The sequence below is a fragment of the Colobus angolensis genome, unplaced genomic scaffold (assembly GCF_000951035.1).
Source record: "Colobus angolensis palliatus isolate OR3802 unplaced genomic scaffold, Cang.pa_1.0 Scaffold74, whole genome shotgun sequence".
Classification (NCBI taxonomy): domain Eukaryota; kingdom Metazoa; phylum Chordata; class Mammalia; order Primates; family Cercopithecidae; genus Colobus; species Colobus angolensis.
In genome coordinates, this window is record NW_012121154.1 from 10,591,513 (window position 1) to 10,612,049 (window position 20,537).

Below are 20,537 nucleotides of genomic sequence, written 5' to 3' on the forward strand. Positions count from 1 at the left end.
ATATATAATAAAGTTGAGGGCCTAGAAGGGAAACTAAAGAGCTAAGCTCAAATACCTCTGAAGAGCAAAACCAAATCTCACAATCTTTCAGTCTGAGGAGACAGAGATTAGCTAGCTTCTCAATCAAAAGCCCAGAAAAGCTATGTCTGAGGAACAGGGATGAACCAGATGTAAACTGAATCCAAATAAATCCATAGTCCAACCTCAACAGAGCTCAATCCCTTCCTGGACTGAGGTAATGAGCTCTGTACCCTATAGAGAGGAAGGGACGAACCTTTGCTGGCAAAAGAGTATATCATCTGGCGCTTCTATTGTTCTTTTCTCACACAATGTCCAATAAAAATAAGAAATTACTAGATATGTACGAAGGCAGGAAAATGTCTTGAATTATCAACAGAAGAAAATAAGCAATAGAAGCAGACCCACAAATGATCTGGATATTCAAGTTAACAATGATTTCACTTTATGTATTTATTTTATTTATCTTTTTTAGAGACACAGTCTCACTCTGTCACCCAGGCTGGAGTACAGTGGTGTGATCTCAGTTTACTGCAACCTCTGCCTCCTGGTTTCAAGCGATTCTCATGCCTCAGCCTCCTGAATAGCTGGAATTACAGGCGTGCACCACCACACCTGGCAAATCATTGTATTTTTAGTAGAGACAGGGTTTCAGCTGGTCTCGAACTCCTGGCCTCAAGTGATCCACCCACCTTGGCCTCCAGAAGTGCTAGAATTGCAGATATGAGCAACAAACAATACTTTTAAAATAACAACCATCAACATGTGTGTGAATCCATTTTGCACTGCTATAAAGAAATACCTGAGGCTGGGTAATTTATAAAGAGTTGTATGTGGCTCAGGGTTCTGCAGGGTGTACAAGAAGCATGGTGCCAGCATCTGCTTGGCTTCTGGTGAAGGCCTCAGGAAGCTTTTACTCATTGCAGAAGGCAAAGGAAGCCTGCATGTCACATGGCAAGTGAAGGAGTAAGAGAAACAGCTGGAGGGAGGCTCTTTTAAACAACCAGCTCTTGGGTGAACTAATAGAGACAGAACTCACTCATTATCACAGGGGAGAGCACAAAGCCATTCTTGAGAGATCTGCCCACATGACTCAAATACCTCCCACTGGGCCCCACCTCCAACACTGGGGATCAAATTTCAACAGATTTGGAGGGAACAAATAGAGAAAACAGAAAAAGGCAAAACGAATGAAAAGATGCATAATTCTAATAATCAGAATTTATTTCAAAATCAAACTGTCATTCTAGAACTGAAAAACATGTCTAAAATTAAGATTTCATTTGATGTATTTAAGAGTAGACTGGACACAGCATAAAACAAAATTAGCAAACTTGAAAAACACCAATGAAAAAGATCCAAACTTGAGCTCAAAAAGAGGAAAAGAATGGGGAAAAAGCAGAAGAGATCAAAAGAAGCGTGTAGAACAAGGTAAAGAAAAAAAAAGCTAACATATTTACGATTGGAGTTCCAAAAGGAAAAGAGAGAACTGAATAGAAGTACTATTTGAAAAGAACCAAGAATTTTCTAAAACGGATGAAAAATATCTATCAACAGATTCAGTAAGCCCAGGGAACCAAGCAGGATTGTTTAAAATTTTTTTAAATTTTTTATTTTTTAGAGACAGGGTCTTGCTCCATCACCCAGGCTGGAAAGCAATGGTGCAATCATAGTTCACTGTAGCCTCAAATTCGTGGGCTCAAGTGATCCTCTCATCTCAGCCTCATAAGAGGTGGGGACTACAGGTGTGAGCCACTGTGATCAGCTAGCTTTTTTTTTTTTTTTTTTTTTTAAATTTTTGTACACACAGGGTCTCACTATGTCACCAAGGCTTGTCTTGAACTCCTGGCCTCAAGAAATCCATCTGCCTTCGGTTCTCACAGTGCTGGCATTACAGGCATGAGCCACCAGGCCAGGCCTGAATTTTTTAAAAATCAGTCTCTTTTCAAGACATTTGCAGGAAAATGGTATTGTAGGTAGACAATCAGGTTTTATTTAGGACAGGCAGATGAAATTCAGAAGAGGTTAAATATACAGGGAAAATTTTAATGAAAGGTTATTTATGTATTCCAAAGCTTGCAGAAGATGGGTTTTAGAAAAGTATAAAACCTGCCAGGCATGGTGGGTCACACCTGTAATCCCAGCACTTTGGGAGGCTGAGCCAGGTGGATTACCTGAGGTGAGGAGTTCGAGACCAGCCTGACCAACATGGTCGACCAAAAACACAAAAATTAGCCGAGCATGATGACAGGTGTCTGTAGTCCCAGCTACTTGGAAGGCTGAGGCAGGAGAATCGCTTGAACCAAGGAGGTGGACATTGCAGTGAGCTGAGATGGTGCCACTGCACTCTAGCCTGGACGACAGAACAAGACTCCATCTCAAAAAAAAAAAAAAAAAGTATAAAACCCATCTGGGAAATTGAGTCAGATGAATAAATGTACAGACAGAATAGATATGAGGCAGAATGGAATTCATCTTGATAGTCTCTTAGGAGAAATAGGTAATGAGTTTAAGGTGGGTGTGTGGGGCCCAGAAGACTGCTCCCTTGTTCTTGCTGCTAGTGTGGTAGCAGAGGTGAGTGAAGGACTTCTCAGGAGAATATGATCTTAGACAATGGGGAATGCATATAAGGGCCTCCTCTCTGGGTGCAGAACAAGGTGGCAAGCCAGGAGCGCTTTCACCCAGAGGGGGAACTGGGGACTGCCTCATTGCAGCTTTGTGATGTTATAGTAACTGGCGGGCTAGATGAGAAGAGGCCACCACTTCCTTGATGTACCCTGACTCTCAACTCAAGTCTGTTTCTTCCACCTGCTGCACCGCTGTATCACAGACTGAGTCATCACTAAGAATGGCTGCACCCTGAATTGTAAATATAAACATTCCACTTTCTGACCCCCACCTCCTATGTTTCCAGCTCCCTCATTTAATTACTCCCTCTACTTCTCTTCACTCACCTCTTAGGAGTCTCCATTTTCTGTACATATATCAGTATCACATCCTTTTCTCATTTCCCACTGAGTCCTTAGAGTCCTTGGCCCATCACTTCAGATACTCACGATCTTAGCTCCCTAACCTACTGCCTTTCCATTCTATTAATATATGCCTGGCAAATTCCTATCCCAGACGAAGTCAACTTGGTTATCTCTGTACCTACATCTGGTTTACTGACTGCTACTTGAGAAAATCACACAACCAGGAAGATGGGTACCATTCTTCCTACATATTTTCAAGCACAATTGTATAGAGGTACAACATGAAACCCACTATAATAAATTAAAACAATACAGCTATGGATAGAGCAAAAAGTTAGAATTCCCCATTTTCTCCCCCAAAACCATTCCACAAGACATCTGTTATTAACAGTTTGGTATAGGTTCTATGCATGCACTATTGTCTTAAAGATAGATACACACACATATATGTACACATAAACACATACACAACATACATGAAATCAGATAGACAGCTAGAGCAGAATGGACAGTTGCTAAGCAACTTGCACTTTTTCTTTTTTACTTAATAATATGTGTTGGGAGCCAGCCATATGGTGTATGCCTGTAGTCCTAGCTACTTGGGAGGCTGAGGTGGGAGGATGGCTTGAGTCCAGGAGTTTGAGGCTGCAGTGAGCTAGGATGGAGTCACTACACTCTAGCCTGGGTGGCAGACCAACACCCCGTGTCTCAATAATAATGATGATAATAATATGTCTTGGAGGGCATTTCTTCTTGGTAGGTACAGATATACTTTATTCTACATAGTACCTCATTCGCTTAGTCACTCTAGGTCATTTACTACTTTTACTATGAAACAAAGTTATAATGAATATCCTTGTACATCCTTCTGAACACGTGCAAGTATTTCTCTAAAGTAGATCCCTAGAAGTGGAAATGCTTGGTTAAAGGGTACATGTATTTAACATTTTAATAAATATTTCTCAATTACCATCCAAAAAGGAGACGGGGGTCTCTACCAAATTGCCCTCCCAACCGCCTAGGAGCGTTACTACCCTCAGCTGGGACCTCCTTTTTCCTTTCCTAGACATCTCTCTCCTTCATTCCCCGCATAATGTATCTTTGCTCGAACCTCCTACTGCACCAACAGCCCCATCCCCACTCAAACACGCACATTCTTGGAAAATATCTCATCAACTATTTGTACAGAAAAAAAGAGGTCAACAAAGGCAAACGTTCTCAGCTTCCTACCCCCAAAAACCTACAAAACCTAGTATCTATCCCTTCCTGTCTTCCTTCCCTCCTATTATAATGGGGGTGGAAGGGTAGTCCTTCCTGTTGTCTAAAGGCAATCCTGGTTGAGAGGGTCCTTACCTTCACAAAGGGCTGACTACACTGACCAAAGGTATCAGCTTCCACTCTCCCCTCAGCTAACCTCCATCTATTTTCTGCACTCATGGTTCCATGGAAACCTCAGGCTCACCTTGGGCAGAATCCAGGTCCTTATCTTAGGTGACCGGAGCCTACTCCCTACTTCTGACAACACTCTTCATAATGACAGTCTGCTGATTTTCCTCCTCAGCCTCTCTGGCATTTCTTTCTCACTCCTCCTCCACTCCTCAGGCACTTCTTGTTCAAACCTTAAAAGGTGAGTTTGGGGTTTCCGATCTGGGCCTTGTGCTCATTCCCCCTGGGAGATGTCACCCATTCCCCACTTGCAGCTACCATCACCCTCTGTCTTCTCTCTGATCAGCATCTTCAGCCCAGATCGCCTACAAGTCCGAGTTTGACTTCACTTTCTCGCATTCCGCCCCGCCTTCCTCCCCCTCCTCCCCCAACTCTTAAACCTAGTCCCTCCTCCGAGACGTCTTCCCTGACTCCTCCCCCTTCTAATTCCCCACCGTCGGTCCGTGTCCGCCGCCACGCGTGTCCAGTACCTCGCAGACCTGAGGAATGTAGTTCTCCTTGAAGTAGTTCTTCAGCCTCGGTTTGGCATTGCGTAGGGAGGCCATGGCCCAAGGCCTGACGGAGACGCTGCCGTCGTACCCTCCCCGCGCTGGGACTAGGGGCCGGGTGCGTGCGGGCGTTGTCCCGGCAACCAGGGGGCGGGGCTGGACGCGGCACCGCCCCTCGCTCCGCTTCCCGGGGCAGGAGGGAGGGAGGCTTGCTTCATGCCACAGGAGAAGCGACGACGGGAAGCTCGGCTCCGGGTTCAGGGCCTCGGCGTCTCCGCGTGGGGCCCACCGTCCGAGCCGCCCCTCCTGGCGTCCAGCGCTCCGCCCCGCCTCGCCGAGGAGAAGCCGCCGGGAGGCGCCGGGCTGGAGTGGGCGGTTATAGACTTTGAGCTGGGCCGTTTCCGGGAGGCGGAGCTCAGACCCCATTTCCTTTCTCCACCTCCAGGTCGCGCGCGGTTTGTTGTGTCGGCTGGGCCCGCGTGAGCTGGAGACCTCCGCGCTGGCCCCCAGGAGCCTCCTGCCCTGGCCCATCGCTGCGGCTCTGCCGCGGCGGCAGAATGGGTGGCCCCCGGGGCGCGGGCTGGGTGGCGGCGGGCCTGCTCCTCGGCGCGGGCGCCTGCTACTGCATTTACAGACTGACCCGGGGTCGGCGGCGGGGCGACCGCGAGCTCGGGATGCGCCCTTCCAAGTCTGCAGGTGAGACCTCGGGGTGCCCGGCAGGTGGGCGAGGACTGGGCATGGGGGCTCCCCGGGCCTGGGTGGTGGCTTGCGTGTCCTCGGGATAAAATGAGGAGCCGAGCTAGAGGGAGAGGCAGTACTTGTGTGGGTGCATGGTGCTGGGCCGCCCCCTCCGCCTCTTCTTTTTTCACTATACTGGTATGAAAACTTGTCCTGGCTTTCCTGCCTGAGCTTTGCGTCACAGCGGAGGATTAGATTTCTTAAAAGCCTGTTGATGGCCTCTCACTTTAAAGCTTGTTCCGGGCCTTTGTGTAACCAAAGGGATTCTGCCGATTGTGGAAGGGCTGTTGAGGGGCCCGGAGCCATAAGTGAAGCTCTGCTTGCAAGTATCCTGGAAGAAGGGACGTCAAAGGGGCAGTTGTGCGAGCGCTCGGCCCGGCCTCAGAGGGGAGGTACCTGGGAGTCACAGTGGTCCAAGACCTCCCAGCCTGGAAATGGGAACAGTTGTCTGCGCGAGACACCCTCCCAGCGGACAAATGCCTGATTCGGTTTCTGTTCAAAAGTTGATCGGTACAGTAAAACCCTCCAAAGGCGTGTTTCACATCATGGAAGCTGTTAGGGAAATAATTTAAAATAACATGTCTGCCATCCAAGAAACTCCTGTCCACAATTGTAGAAGAGAACTAAACAGCTTCATTGTTGAGTAAGCACAAACTAGATTGCCTCACACATCACGGGCAATTTGCTAATGGGATAGCAAGAAGAATTCTAATTCCTTTAAGTGTAGCTGGACAGATAGAACCGATTTCGTATTACGTACGTGTTCTCAAGATAAAAAATAATTTGTCCTTAAGTAAGATGACTTGACAGTACCATTCACTAGGTGTAGTTTATCCTAAATTTACTGGTAATTGGGGTGGTTGTTCTCTAATTGCCTTTATCCAGAGGAAAAGTAAAAATATCTTTATGATGTGGAACCAGGTGCCCAGACTAAAAACTCACAGAGTTGGGGAGATTGGGGCTCTATCTTCCTGGAAGAGTAGATTTCAGAGTAGGCTTTCTTCAAACAGTAGGCACCAAAGCTTTTAAGAAAGACTTTCTTGGGCTGTAAAACTGGCCAAATGCTTATTTCGCTTTTAAAAAGATTTACATTTGTATCAAAGAAACAGGAAAAGGAGTTTTGTTTTGTTCTCAGACAGGGACTTAGTCTGTCACCCAGGCTCCGTGCAGTGGCGCAATCACAGCTTCCACCTCCCTGGGTTCCTCCCACCTCAGCCCCCTAAGTAACAGGACTACAGGCGCACACCACCACACCTGGCTAATTTTTGTATTTTTTTAAGAGATAGGTTTTCACCGTGTGGTTGCCCAGGCTGGTTTGAATTAGGCTCAAGCAGTCCTCCTGCCTCAGCATCCTGAGGTGCTGTAATTACAGGATGGAGCCTCCTCACCTGGCCAACAAAGGATTTTTAATTACAAGTTTGCACGAAGGAATGCTTTAAGGAAAAGGAAGTGAAAGGAGAAGGTCTCTTTCACTTTTGGTACTAGGTATAATTCAACTTTTTTTTTTTTTTTTTAAGATTTGTATTTACTCTTACTGTATTAGTCCATTTTCTGTTGCTTATAATAGAATACCTGAAACTGGGTAATTTATTAGGAAAGGAATTTATTTCTTAGAGTTATGGAAGCTGAGAAGTCCAAGATTGAGGGGCCGTAGCTGGTATGGACCTTCTTGTTGTGGCATAGGGCATCCCAAGGCCAGAGGGGCAAGTGTGTTAACATGCTGACTCAGGTCTCTTGTTCTTATAAAGCCACCAGTCCTACTCATTAATCCATGAATGGATTAATTCATTCATGAGGACAGACCCCTCATGATGCAGTCACCTCTTAAAGGCCTTACCTCTCAATACTGCCACATTGGGAATTAAGTTTCAACATGAGTTTTGCAAGAGACATTCAAATCATAGCATTTACAAAGCCTAATTTGTTGTCTTTGCCCATGTCAGAGATATTTCTGTATAAGTACATTGGGAAGGTGTCCTAGACTCAGGTATCTTCTCAGTTTTACTGACTCAACCTGACGAATGTGGACAAAGTCTTTTAAACTTAAATTTACCAGTTCCCATAATCATCATTATCTTAGGTAAGGCAGCTTAAAAAATAATTTGCTCACAGTCCCTCTTCCTGAGGGACCTTTATCACTGAAGAAGACTTAAGAAATGCTCATTTTGTCATCGATATGGTTTGCCTTTGTGTCCCCACCCAAATCTTCTTTTTTTTTTTTTTTGAGAAAGAGTCCCACTCTGTCACCCAGGCTGGAGTGCAGTGGCATGATCTCAGCTCACTGCAACCGCTGCCTCCCGGGTTCAAGCGATTCTCTTGCCTCAGCCTCCGAAGTAGCTGAGATTACAGGTACACACCACGTACCTGGCTAATTTTTTTTGTATTTTTAGTAGAGACGCGTTTTCACCATGTTGGCAAAGTGATATGCCCGCCTTAGCCTCGCAAAGTGCTGGAATTACAGGCATCAGCCACCGTGCCCAGCTCGAATCTTATCTTGAATTGTAATCCCATAATCCCTACATTACCTCCTACTTGGAGGGACCCAGTGGGAGGTAATTGAATCACGGGGGCAGCCCGCCCCATGCTGTTCTCCTAATAGTGAGTTCTCAGGATATCTGATGGTTTTATATGGGGCTTCCCCCTTTCCTCCACACTCCTTCTCTTTCCTGCTGCCTATGAAGAAGGAAGTGTTTCCTTCCCCTTGTACCATGATTGTAAGTTTCCTGAGGCTTCCCCACCCATGCAGAACTGTGAATCAATTAAACTTCTTTCCTTTATAAATTACCCAGTCTTGGGCAGTTCTTCATAGCAGCATGAGAATAGACTATTACAGTCATCATCATGCTTAGATTTCAGAAGATGATCTTTTCTTTGTTTGTTTTTGAGGCACAGTCTCGCTCTGCCCAGGTTGGAGTGCAGTGGCGATCTTGTCTTTGTTTTAAACTCACACCTCTAATCCCTTTGGGAGGCTGAAGTGGAAGGATCGCTTGAGCCCAGAGTTCAAAACCAGCCTGGGCAACATAGTGAAACCCCTAATTTAATACAAAAATTAGCCAGGCATGGTAGTGTGCACCTGTAGTCCCAGCTACTCAGGATGCTGTTGTGGGAGAATCCCTTGAGCCCAGGAGGTCAAGGCTGCAGTGAACTGTGATTGTGCTACTGCTCTCCAGCTTGAGCAAAAGAGCAAGACTCGATCTTAAAAAATAAAATAAAAATAATTTTTGTACTAACATGGTTTGAGAGCATTGAAAAAGATGGAAACAGTCCCAATTCATCCAACAGTCTAATGCCAAAACTTGACAAGGGTAGTATGAAAAGTATAAATCTATCTCAACTACGAATAAAGATATAAAATCTTAAAATATTAGCAAATCAAATCTGTCAGGGGATTAAAGTAATAATATACCAAGGCCAAATGGACATGGAAGGAGGAGTCATATTAGAAAAAGGAAAAGCCACATGATGACCTCATAGTAAAAAGGCATTAAAATATTATTTATTTCCATAGCTGAAGACTCTGAACAAAAAAAAGAAAAAAAATTGTATCATTTCTGATAAAAACTTGCAGCAAGTTTGGAATAAATTGAAAGAAATGTTCTTAAGTTAATAAAGTGCATCCATCAAAACCCAAAAGCAAATATTATATTTAATAGACACACTGTTATCCTTACTAAAGACATCCTTATTAAACTCAAGAACAAGACAACAGTGTCTGCTATCACAGCTATTATTCAACATTCTTCTGGAGTCATAACTTGATAAGAAAAAAGCAACATGTATAAACATTAGAAAGGAGGCAGAATTATAATTGTAGGAGGCATAATGATTTACTTGGAAAAATCCAAGAGAATTAACTAACTACTAGAAGCGATGAGTTTATAGAATATCTTGAGTACAAGTCAATATACCCAGACCAATAACTTCTTGTATACATGCAGTAACAACTTAAAACTTTAGTTGAAAAGATTTTAACAGAATGAGACCCTGTTTCAAAAATTATATATCATTCATGATAGCTATAAACACTTTAAAAATTAGGAATTCACTTTAAAAACTAGGAGTTCTGTAGTGAGAAGATAATTTTACTGAAGGGCCTAAGACTACGTAAACAGCCATATTGTGTTCGCAGTTGGAAAGATTCTGAACCATGACAGTTATCTTGAAATGTATCTTGCTGTGTTACATTGTGGTAGTTACTTTTCATTCCCTTTGAGAATTGTAATTTCTCCTTGATTTACTGGAGGAGACAATGAACCACCGAGCGTTTCTTTCACAGTCTTGTTGGCACAAAGCTAGATGGGAAGTAGAACACATGGTGTTTGACTGCCTCACCTGTGTGATAGTAGTCCAAAAACTCACCAGTGGAAGAGCTGAGTATTTGATGATCGCCCTCCTGTAAAATTCATTTGGAGTTTTAAGTTTTACATTTCTTTACTAAAAAGTAATACATGGTTTTTGTTTTGTTTTGTTTTGTTTGTTTTGAGATGGAGTCTTCCTCTGTCGCCCAGGCTGGAGTGCAGTGGTGCTATCTCGGCTCACTGCAACCTCTGCCTCCCAGGTTCAAGCGATGCTCCTGCCTCAGCCACCTGAGTAGCTGGGACAGCAGGCATGTACCACTCCTGGCTAATTTTGTACTTTTAGTAGAGACGGGCCTTCACCATGTTGGCCAGGCTGGTCTCGAACTCCTGACTTCAGGTTGGTTATCTGCCTGCCTTGGCCTCCCACAATGCTGGGATTACAGGTGTGAGCCACCGTGTCAGGCCAATATATGGTTTTTATTAGAAATTCAAACAGAATTTACAAAGTTAAAATATAGGCTCATTATTATTATTATTATCATTATTATTCTATATTTTTTGAGACAGAGTCTTGCTCTGTGGTCCAGGCTGGAGTGCAGTGGCACAATCTTGGCTCACTGCAACCTCTGCCACCTGGGTTCAAGCAATTCTCCTACCTCAGTCTCCTGAGTAGCTGAGATTACAGGCACGTGCCACCATGTCTGGCTAATTTTTGTATTTTTAGTAGAGACAGGGTTTCAGCATCTTGGCCAGGCTGGTCTTGAACTCCTGACCTCGTGATCCACCCATCTCAGGCTCCCAAAGTGCTGGGATTACAGGCGTGAGCCACTGCACCTGGCTAGGCTCATTTTTTTTAATATACTAGGAGGAATAATAGTTGGGGGGAATAAGTAATGTAGGAGTAAAAAGATCTGGATTCTAAAGCCACTTTTGCTATTAATCGGCTCTGTGTCCCATTAATGAAAATAATAAATATACTAGGCACTTTAAATATTCTAGGTACAAAAGTGCTTTGAGGTAGGCACTATTAACTCCCACTTAGCAGATGAGTAAACTGAGGCTGAGAGAGCCTAAGTCTCTTACCTGGTAAGTAGCTTATTTGGGAATTTGAACTAAACAAGCTGGCTCCATAGCCTTGCCTTACTTTTAACTACCACACTGTGCCTCTTCCCACCAAGTGAAAATTCTATGATATAACACCATGAAATTTTACTTCCAGTGATTTAATCCCTAGAGAAATTTTAAATGGCTATTTATAAAGAATTTATACATCTATAAGCTTTTTTCTTTTTTTCTTTCTTTTTTTTTTTCGTAAAAAAAAAACAACAACAGGGTTACACTCTGTCACGCAAGCTGGAGTGCAGTGGTACAATCTTGGCTTACTACAACCTTCGCCTCCCAGGCTCAAGCAATTTTCCTGCCTCAGCCTCCCAAGTACCTGGTATTACAAGGCATCCTCTACCACGCCTGGCTAATTTTTTTCTATTTTTAGTAGAGATGGAGTTTCACCATCTCTGAGGCCAGGCTGGTCTCAAACTCCTAAGTTCAAGTGATCCGCCCGCCTCAGCCTCCCAACGTGCTGGGATCACAGGCATGAGCCACCGCACCCAGTCTGTAAGCTTTTTAAAAATGACTTTATGAGATAACATGTAACAAAGTAGTATGATTTTGAAATATCTCAAATATAGATGAGTTAAATTTATCACATTTCTGCCATGCATGTGCACGTGTATGTATGCGTGTATATATGAAATCATACAACTTCAGGGCTATGCAGGAAACTCTGGAGCCAGTTACAGTATTAAGCAAACCCTTTTATTTACAGATGAGAAAACTAGACCCCCAAAAATAGTAAGTGACTTACTTGTAACTTTGATTTTTCATTTCTCTGGTTTCTGCTTCTAGCTACCACTGTGATTTTAGGCAGATCCTTGAACAATCCTGGCTTCAGTTTCTTCCTGTGTAAAATGAGAGGTTTGAATGAACCCCAAATTCTTTCCATTCTGAAAAGCTGTGTTTTTATCATTCTTTCCTTTACCTTTTCAAGTATTCTTGGGGTGAAACCCTGTTTTATAAGGTGTTAATGAGGCCAACAGTGGATTCAAAAGTAAAAGGTCTCGATTAAGACTTGGTAGTGAGAATATTCTGGCTTCATAGCTGTGACATTTTCTTAACATTTCTTATTTGACTTCCTCAGGGCATCACATATTATATATCACATATCACACATTGTTTCCCATACATAATCTATACTTGTCCCTTTATTTTATTTATTTTTTGTGTGTGAGTTTTCCTTGAGATGGAGTCTCACTCTGTCACCCAAACTGGAGTGCAGTGGCTGGATCTCAGCTCACTGCAAGCTCCGCCTTTCGGGTTCACGCCATTCTCCCGTCTCAGCCTCCCGAGTAGCTGGGACTACAGGCACCCGCCACTTCGCCCGGCTAGTTTTTTGTATTTTTTAGTAGAGACAGGGTTTCACCGGGTTAGCCAGGATGGTCTCCTGACCTGTGGTCCGCCTGTCTTGGCCTCCCAAAGTGCTGGGATTACAGGCTTGAGCCACTGCGCCCGGCCGTGATTCTTTAAGCAATATACTTAGTTATTTTATGTTACATGTTTATTGGAATAATACATGTTTATTGGGGGAAAAAACAGTACTGTTGAGTACAGGGTAGAAAATAAAAGTCCTTCATAATCCCACTACCCAAAGATAACCACTTTTAACATTTTTATTTACTTTTTTTTTTTTTTTAATAGAGACAGGGTCTCATTATGTTGTACAGACTGGTCTCGAACCACTGGCCTCAAGTGATTCTCCTGCCTCCCAAAGTGCTGGGATACAGAGATGAGCTACTATGCCCAGCCTAACAATTTCGTGTGTTTTTTCTTAAAGAAAAAAACACAGATATGAGATCATGTAGCACCTATTGTTGTGTAACCTCCTCCTCACCCTACCCTTTCCCCTCCCCCCAACCACCCCAATAAGAGTGTTATAAAATGGCTTCTGTTCTTCCTGTGGTGATTTCTATAAAGAGGGCTTTTTTTAAGGTACAGCCATAAGTTCTGAACATCATTGAGCAGATCCAGCATTTTGCTATCCTAGCTCTTCCTCAAAATGTCAGCTTTTCTTTTGTCATCACCACCAGCAGGACTATTCTAGTATCCTAGTCAACATGCCTTGTTGTATAAATCAAACAAAAATGCCACACTAGCAAAAAGATTGGTTTACTCCCATAGCTTTCCTTCTATCTGATGTGCTCAGAAAAGATCTCCTTAACGCAAATCATATTTCCTAGTTAATCTGTTTATAGGTAAGTGTTCCATTGGATGGGTGTACCTGGTTTTTGAAAGGAGAAACAGAAAATGTTATCAGCATTTGAGGTATATAGTGTTTGCATGAAGTGTCTTACTAACAGCCATATGCCAAGTGACCACTGGTTAATTTCTTGGTATCTATAAGCCTACATTTCCCAGCTGTAAATTGAGAGTAGTACAGTATTTTCTTCCGAAGGATGTAAAGTGCTTGATACTGTGCCTGCCATACAAGTAGGTATTCGATATTGTTTTTAAAATTTAAAAAAACAGACTGGGCACAGTGGCTCATACTGTTATCCCACCACTTTGGGAGGCCAAGGCAGGAAGACTTCTTGAGGTTAGAAGTTTGAGACCAGCTTGGGCAACATAGTGAGACCCCATCTGTACAAAAAATTTTAAACATTAGCCAGACGTGGTGCATGTGCTAGGACCACAGGTCCTACCTACTTGGGAAGCTGAGGCGGGAAGACCACTTGAGCCCAGGAGATCGAGGTTGTAGTGAGCCATGATCGTGCCACCGCACTCCAGCCTGGGTGACAGAGTGAGAGCCTGTCTCAAAAATAATCTCATACTGATTTTAGATTAACTTCAAATAACTTTCTTCTTATGCAGAAGACTTAACTGATGGTTCATATGATGATGTTCTAAATGCTGCACAACTTCAGAAACTCCTTTACCTCCTGGAGTCGACTGAGGATCCTGTAATTATTGAAAGAGCTTTGATTACTTTGGGTAACAATGCAGCCTTTTCAGTTAACCAAGTAAGTACCTCAACTCAGCAAGCAGGCTCTTTCCGTTCTTACACACTAGCAGTAATTGTGACCCTGAATAAATTACTTAACCTCTCTCTCTCTGAGAGAGCTTCAATTTCCTCATCTGTGTAATGTGGCTACTTATACTTAAAACATAATGTTTACTTCTGAAAAACACAGCCTAATAGTAATATGATTATTAATGTGATTGTAGATCCCTATGAAGTTGGTCACTGACATCACATTCATAAGTATATCTAATCAACGTTTAGCATGTCATGGCCTTTTAAATTATTTTTAAATTTTTTAAAATTCAGTACTTCAGTAAAACAATAAATGCATCTAACATTTAAGTACATACTTTAAATTGTATATAGGTCTGAGTATAATTCTGATGCAGGTGGTCCCTGGACCACACTCTTATAACCACTAATCAATGTAAATGGCTCCTGCAAATGGAGACTTAAAACTAAGACTAAAGAGCTTAATTTGAACATGTCCTTCTTCCTACTCTTTCTAACAACCGTCCAGCATGAGAAAATAGTTTAAAAAAAAAAAAAAAATGTGCCTGCCACGCTGTCGGCGCTATAGCAACGGTAGCTAGTTGCAGGGCCAGTGGAGCACTAGGGCATGTCTGGTCCAACTGATGAGACTGCAGGAGACTTGCCTGTGAAAGATACAGGTCTAAACCTCTTTGGAATGGGAGAGTTACAAGAAGCTTCAACAACACGGACAATGAAGTCTCGCCAGGCAGTGTCACGTGTCAGTCGTGAGGAACTGGAAGACAGATTTTTGCGTTTGCATGATGAGAACATTTTACTTAAACAGCATGCCCGCAAGCAAGAGGATAAAATTAAAAGGTTATGATAAAAAGCTTTTAGCTTTTTTTCTTGACTCAGTAAAATTTGAAGGGTATGGTATTTTATAAACTTAATTGAAAACCCCACCTTGAATCTTTTTTGGAACAAGGCAGGATGTAAATAAGTACAATTTTTAAAAATGGAAAATCTTGCAAACTAGAATAATAAACCAAAAAGATAATGAGTGTTTAAAAAAAAAAATGTAATTGTTTTCAGCTAATGCCCTTTGTTAACATTGTCATAAGTACAAAATTATTTTGAATTTATGGTATTTTTAGCCTAGCTTTCTCCAGAATGGCAAGGTTTACTGTAAAGCTCTATAGATGTATAGGGAGATAGAGAATCTTTGTGTATTACCTACTCTTTCAGTTATAAATGACGGAATTCACCTTAAATTATTTTAAGCTTTAAAGGGAAAATATTGAGCTCAGCTAACTTAGACAGCAAAGAATAGCAGATTTCAGGCACAACTGAGTCCAGTTCAAGGTCGCAGAAAGAGTTATCAGAGTTCTCTTTCTCTACCTCTTGGCTCTGCTTATGGCTGCTCAATTTTATGTATTGGTCTTTATCTTTCTGGCCACAAAGTGGTTTTCTTCACAAGGGTTGAAAGAAAGCCACTAGCCTCTCTAAGCCTTCATCTCTGTAGCTCATGATCCAAAAGGTACAGTTGTTCTTCTAGGATCCAGTGCTCTTTGGATCAGTCTCTGGGGCAATCTCTGGATCAATCAAGGGACCATCGCCCATGTTTATGAAGCCTGGTTCACATAAGCAGCCTACAGCTAAGTAGCAGGGATGGCTGTGAATACAAGTGAACAACAATCCCAGCAGGGATTGTGTGGGACAGAGGAGATGCCACATCTGCCCCTGTGGAAAGAGGGCCACTAGACAAGCAAAAACAATAGCCAGTGATTAATGTGTCAGCCTACCTTTAAAGGAGTATTTCTGATGGAATAATTTTGTATTCCTCTGAAATAAGTTGCAGTCAGAGTAGGCCAGTACCCACTGGAGAAGTACTTTCTTGAGGAGCAGGGGTCAGTGCCCTCACCATCAATTGTAGTACCTTAATCTGCTGTAACAGTACAGTTTGAAAAAAAAAAAAAAACCTTTCTAGTAACTGCAAGTCCTTTGAAAGAACTTGAAATTGTAAAGGGAAAGTTTATTTCTCTTAATGCTAAGATCACCCTAAACGGTAAAATGGAGTATTGAGCTATTTGTAAAAAGTAGATAGATGATGGCAATCTTTTTAATAGCATGTCTTGACTTGACAAGAATCATTTTTAGCATATTTTTCTTACAAGAATTAAAGCAGTTTATTTCTTTCAATGTTTGGGCCAAAAGTACATGGTAACATATTATTGCAACTACCTATAAGAGCTCCCACATTATTTTTCCTCTGAATATTTGGGTACCATTTCTCTTCTCTTTTTTTTTTTCTTTTTTTTGTGGCAGTGTCTCACTCTGTTGCCCGGGCTAGATTGCAGTGGTGCAGTCTTGGCTCACTGTAACCTCCTCCCAGGTTCAAGCGATTCTCCTGCCTTTACCTCCCCAGTAGTGGGATTACAGGCACCAGCCACTACGCCTGGCTAATTGTTGTATCTCTAGTGGAGATGGGATTTCACCATGTTGGCCAGGCTGGTCTCGACCTCCTGACCTCAAGTGATCCGCTCACCTCGGCCTCCCAAAGTGCTGGGATTACAGGTGTGAGCCACCGTGCCTGGCCCTGGGTACCATTTTTCAAACTGTGTGGAATCTGATTCTGCAAGATATCAGTGTGTTCCCATTTCCACTGCTGAAAAATGACCCTCTTTTTGTGTATAGTTCATAGACATACTATCATCAACACACACCTCTTCAAGATTCCCAGTGCACATGAACATATTAAAGAAACATGCTTACTCTTGTTATACTTAGATTTTCCTAAACTTATATAACCATGGGAAACCCCCCCCTTATTTTTATGGAACATCTCAACATTTTGAGGGATTAGTGTTTCAAATAATACATGTTAGCAAAACACTACTGTAGTATTCTAAATTAAAATACTAACTTTAGTATTCTAAATTGTAACACTTTTCCAGTTTTGCCTATAATGGAGAAGTCATATAACTCATCTCAAAGAAAAATAATTTTATTTGTAAGTTGCTTCAAGATCGCTATAGTACCTCTGTAAATTTTTATTGTATTTCTCAACACTGTAGTTTAAGTAACTATATATCTTAATTTTGTTTTCAATGGATTTTCGTTACCTATAAAAGTATGGGTAGTGAGATTTTTTAAAAATCTGAATTAAATATTTGTATATGGGAAAGGTATTTCCGAAAAGACATTAATTTTTAATTGTATTTGTGGATGCAAAGAATTCAGTGAACGGAGATGCGTACTGAAGTTCCAGTCCTGTTTTGTTTTGTTTTTTTTTCCCTTGTAGGCTATTATTCGTGAATTGGGTGGTATTCCAATTGTTGGAAACAAAATCAACCATTCCAACCAGAGTATTAAAGAGAAAGCTTTAAATGCACTAAATAACCTGAGTGTGAATGTTGAAAATCAAATCAAGATAAAGGTAAGTTGACTGAAAATCCCAAATGTATAAGGTTTTCTATAAATAAAAGAAAAAATAACAAAAGATGAGTAATGAAACTTCAGTAGACTGTCCTTTGTAATTTTACAGCCAAGGATTACCTTTAGAGGAATGGAGAATAAGACAAAAGAGGGAGGGACCTGAACTAGCCAATAAGAGGTACAATAAGAGTTTTGTTTCAGTAAAATAATGCTTGTTTATTCTACAGGTTATCCTCTACTTTACATCAGGCACAGGCACTGGTGATAGTAATAGCCTTCAGGCTGTAGGCACCAACCAGTGAATGTAGTTGGCTGAAAGTTGGGACAAGACTTTGTGTCAACTAGAACTAGAACTAGAACTAGTATTACAAGACATTCATTCAGAGAGCATAGCCAGTGCTACATATTCATAAATATGGTTGTTAATGCATATAGTTTGGCTAGTTTTACCTTTGAAATTAAGTGTGCTGTATGAGTGTATTGGGAAACGTTAAGTCACTGTATGCTTTAGCTCTTTCAGTGGATGAGGCAAATGTGCAAATAGATTAAACTGACTTTTACAGAATAACCGTTCCTTTATGTCATTGTATGGGGAGAAATCCTCCATTTTAGGATTCACATAAAATGCTAACTTGTGTTACTGACATTGCTTTAATGCTTTTTTCAAAAATGTTCTTTATAAGGCAGTTAACCTGTTAAAAAAAAAAATACTTAATTTGGTAAATGCTAACAGTTAAAACTCTTCAGCCATGGCATATATAGCCAGAACCCAGTGATACCCCTCAGTCATAGAAAATAGCAGTTTTCTGTTCATTATTGAAACAGGACTCCCATGTTCAAACCAGAAATTGTCATTCAACAGAACAAATCAGGTCAAGACAATCACAAAACAAGAGACAGGAGGATGTGCTCATATGAAGAAAAAAACAACAAATAACCAAACTTTATTTCCTTGGACATAATATTGATGGCAAGATTTGTAAGAGTTAATCTCTGTATTTAGTTTAGATAAAGACTTCCAGCCCAGAACACTGTTAAGCAGTAACTGCGAGGAGCTATGCAGAAGTGATGAGAGGCAAGTACTATATAACTAGAAATTTTAATTTTCTACAGAATTACAGATTACTATGCTATGAAGCAAAAGCAAACCATTCTTAATGTGTCAAATTGGTGAGCTTATTAATTTCAATAAAAATATATGACCCCCATCACACAAACAGGTAACTCTAAATCTACTTTGAAAATCTGATCAGTCAAGAAGTATTACCAGTTTGGAGGCTATGTACCAAGTGTCATACGAAAGATAAGGTTGCTGTCCTCACAGAATATATGGAGTCATTGACAATCAATTAGAATATCCAATGAAGTAGATATTCTAATATTTGGGAAAATATTGGAAAACTAGCAAAGTGCCCTGGAAATTATATATTCTTGACCTTCCACAAGACTTAAAGATCCAGATGAGATTAGTTTGGAATAGGGGTCTTTTTTCAGTCCAGAAAATCTTTAGAGTCCAATACAGTTATGGCTAATCAGATACAAAAGAACCTTTATAAAGGTAAGTAGGATTGGATGTCCTTGGAAACTGAGAACCTTATTTTGAATTAGCATGTTTTAATCAAAGGTATAGAATTAATCAAGTATCAGTTAAGAACTTCTGGAATGCACCCCAATGCCAGAAAACCACTAGCGTGCTCTTTTGTACTATGAAGATTTCTTGATTTGAAATAGAAGGTAAAAAATATATTGCCAGCCGTAAAATAAGTTTTACTCTACTTCTTCAGTTCTCCAAAGAAAAATCTTACTTTTTTCACATAAGAAACTCACAATGTTAATTAAACAAAAGATTGTGTAAGTAAAACTGGGCAAAAGATAACCTCTGAAATCCATGAAAGAATTAATCATCAAAAGAGAAGAATCATTTTTACAGTAGCCCCATTGCCGTAAGAGATATTTTCATGAGCCTGGGAGGCCTCTCCAAAATATAGTGAGAACCTATTACAAGTTTCAGCCAACCAGTTTCCATTCCAGCTTGATAGGCTGCTGCAAATTGCTGAGATTCCTCCTTGGTTGAGGAAAATAGAGTAACGACAATTTTACTAGACTTTTTTGCCATAGTGTCCCGTGGGTTTATTTCAATAGTACCACTTTTGCCAACACCTGTTACTCATCTTCTATATGACAAACAATTCACAGCTTTACTAAGATTTATATTAGCTATTATTTCAATAATCACATCAGTTCCTTTCTTACCACACATTTCTTAATTTTATCAACATAATTAACTTCTTCGTAATTAAACACTTTGTGGGCTCCATTTTGCAAAAGTATTTTGTCTGTCTCAATACCAACTGTGCCCCAAACCTTTAAGGCATAAACTCTAACCATTTGGCATGTTGCTACTCCAGCAACTCCACTAGCCCCATGAACCAGAACCCAGTCTCCAGATTTCATACAGGCACTGTGAATCAGAGCTCTATATGCAGTAACATGTGGGATACCAATGGCAGCATTTTGTTTAAAAGTCCAGTTTTTCAGGCAGTTTGTAAACAGTGTGATCTGCTACAGGAGCATACTCCACATGGCTCCCAGAGATTGTGCCGGTAGTGAAAACTGTCACTTTTCTTGAAAGTAGATGCATTCCCTCCAAAAGCTTCCATTACCCCAGTTACATCTGAGCCAGCAGTATAGAATAAGGTGGTTTTCTATTATAAATGCCATAGTAAATGTATGTCTCCACGGGGTTGACACCACATGCATGAACCTTGATTACACCTAATGGTCTTTTGGAATTGGTACTGCAACATCTGACTGAGTTTCAGGACTTCTGGTCTACCAAATTCAAACACTCTTAACAGCTCTCATCAGCTTCTGTTCAGTTGCCGTGGTCATCTAGATAAAAGCTCTAGAGTGGGAATCAAAATCTGCAAGAGCTTCTTCATATTCCACTGAAGGAGGGTGGCCAGGCTGCTTCTAACTTTTGCAGCCAGCAAGACTTTTGGAGTTGGGGTTCAGTTTAATCTAAGGGTGCTAAAGGAACCAGGTCAGGGTCAGATAATGTCAGCAGAAAAATGCAATATTAGGAAATTACGTT

At 41.4% G+C, this 20,537-nt stretch overlaps 2 protein-coding genes across 11 annotated transcripts in view; one reads left to right on the top strand and one right to left on the bottom strand.

Annotated features, from left to right (window-relative positions):
* The window catches only part of FBXL13 (F-box and leucine-rich repeat protein 13), a 317,665-nt gene extending 312,613 nt beyond the window's left edge, over positions 1 to 5,052 (bottom strand). For 2 of the 5 annotated variants that reach the window (XR_001000225.1, XM_011927736.1), the window contains exon 1: positions 4,907 to 5,049. Coding sequence is in view for 1 of the 5 variants with exons in the window: in XM_011927736.1 (XP_011783126.1) it covers positions 4,907 to 4,981 (75 nt within the window). In the remaining 4 variants the exon portion in view is untranslated. Of the gene's footprint in view, positions 1 to 4,452; positions 4,778 to 4,906 lie in introns of those variants that run through there. The other 3 variants (XM_011927739.1, XM_011927738.1, XM_011927737.1) reach the window with 2 other exon arrangements.
* The window catches only part of ARMC10 (armadillo repeat containing 10), a 24,688-nt gene continuing 9,094 nt past the window's right edge, over positions 4,944 to 20,537 (top strand). For 4 of the 6 annotated variants that reach the window (XM_011927725.1, XM_011927727.1, XM_011927728.1 and 1 more), the window contains exons 1-3: positions 4,944 to 5,620; positions 13,885 to 14,033; positions 17,310 to 17,444. In XM_011927725.1, coding sequence (XP_011783115.1) covers positions 5,482 to 5,620; positions 13,885 to 14,033; positions 17,310 to 17,444 — 423 coding nt within the window. In that variant the 5' untranslated portion in view covers positions 4,944 to 5,481. Of the gene's footprint in view, positions 5,634 to 5,989; positions 6,106 to 13,884; positions 14,034 to 17,309; positions 17,445 to 20,537 lie in introns of all 6 variants that reach the window. The other 2 variants (XM_011927723.1, XM_011927726.1) reach the window with 1 other exon arrangement.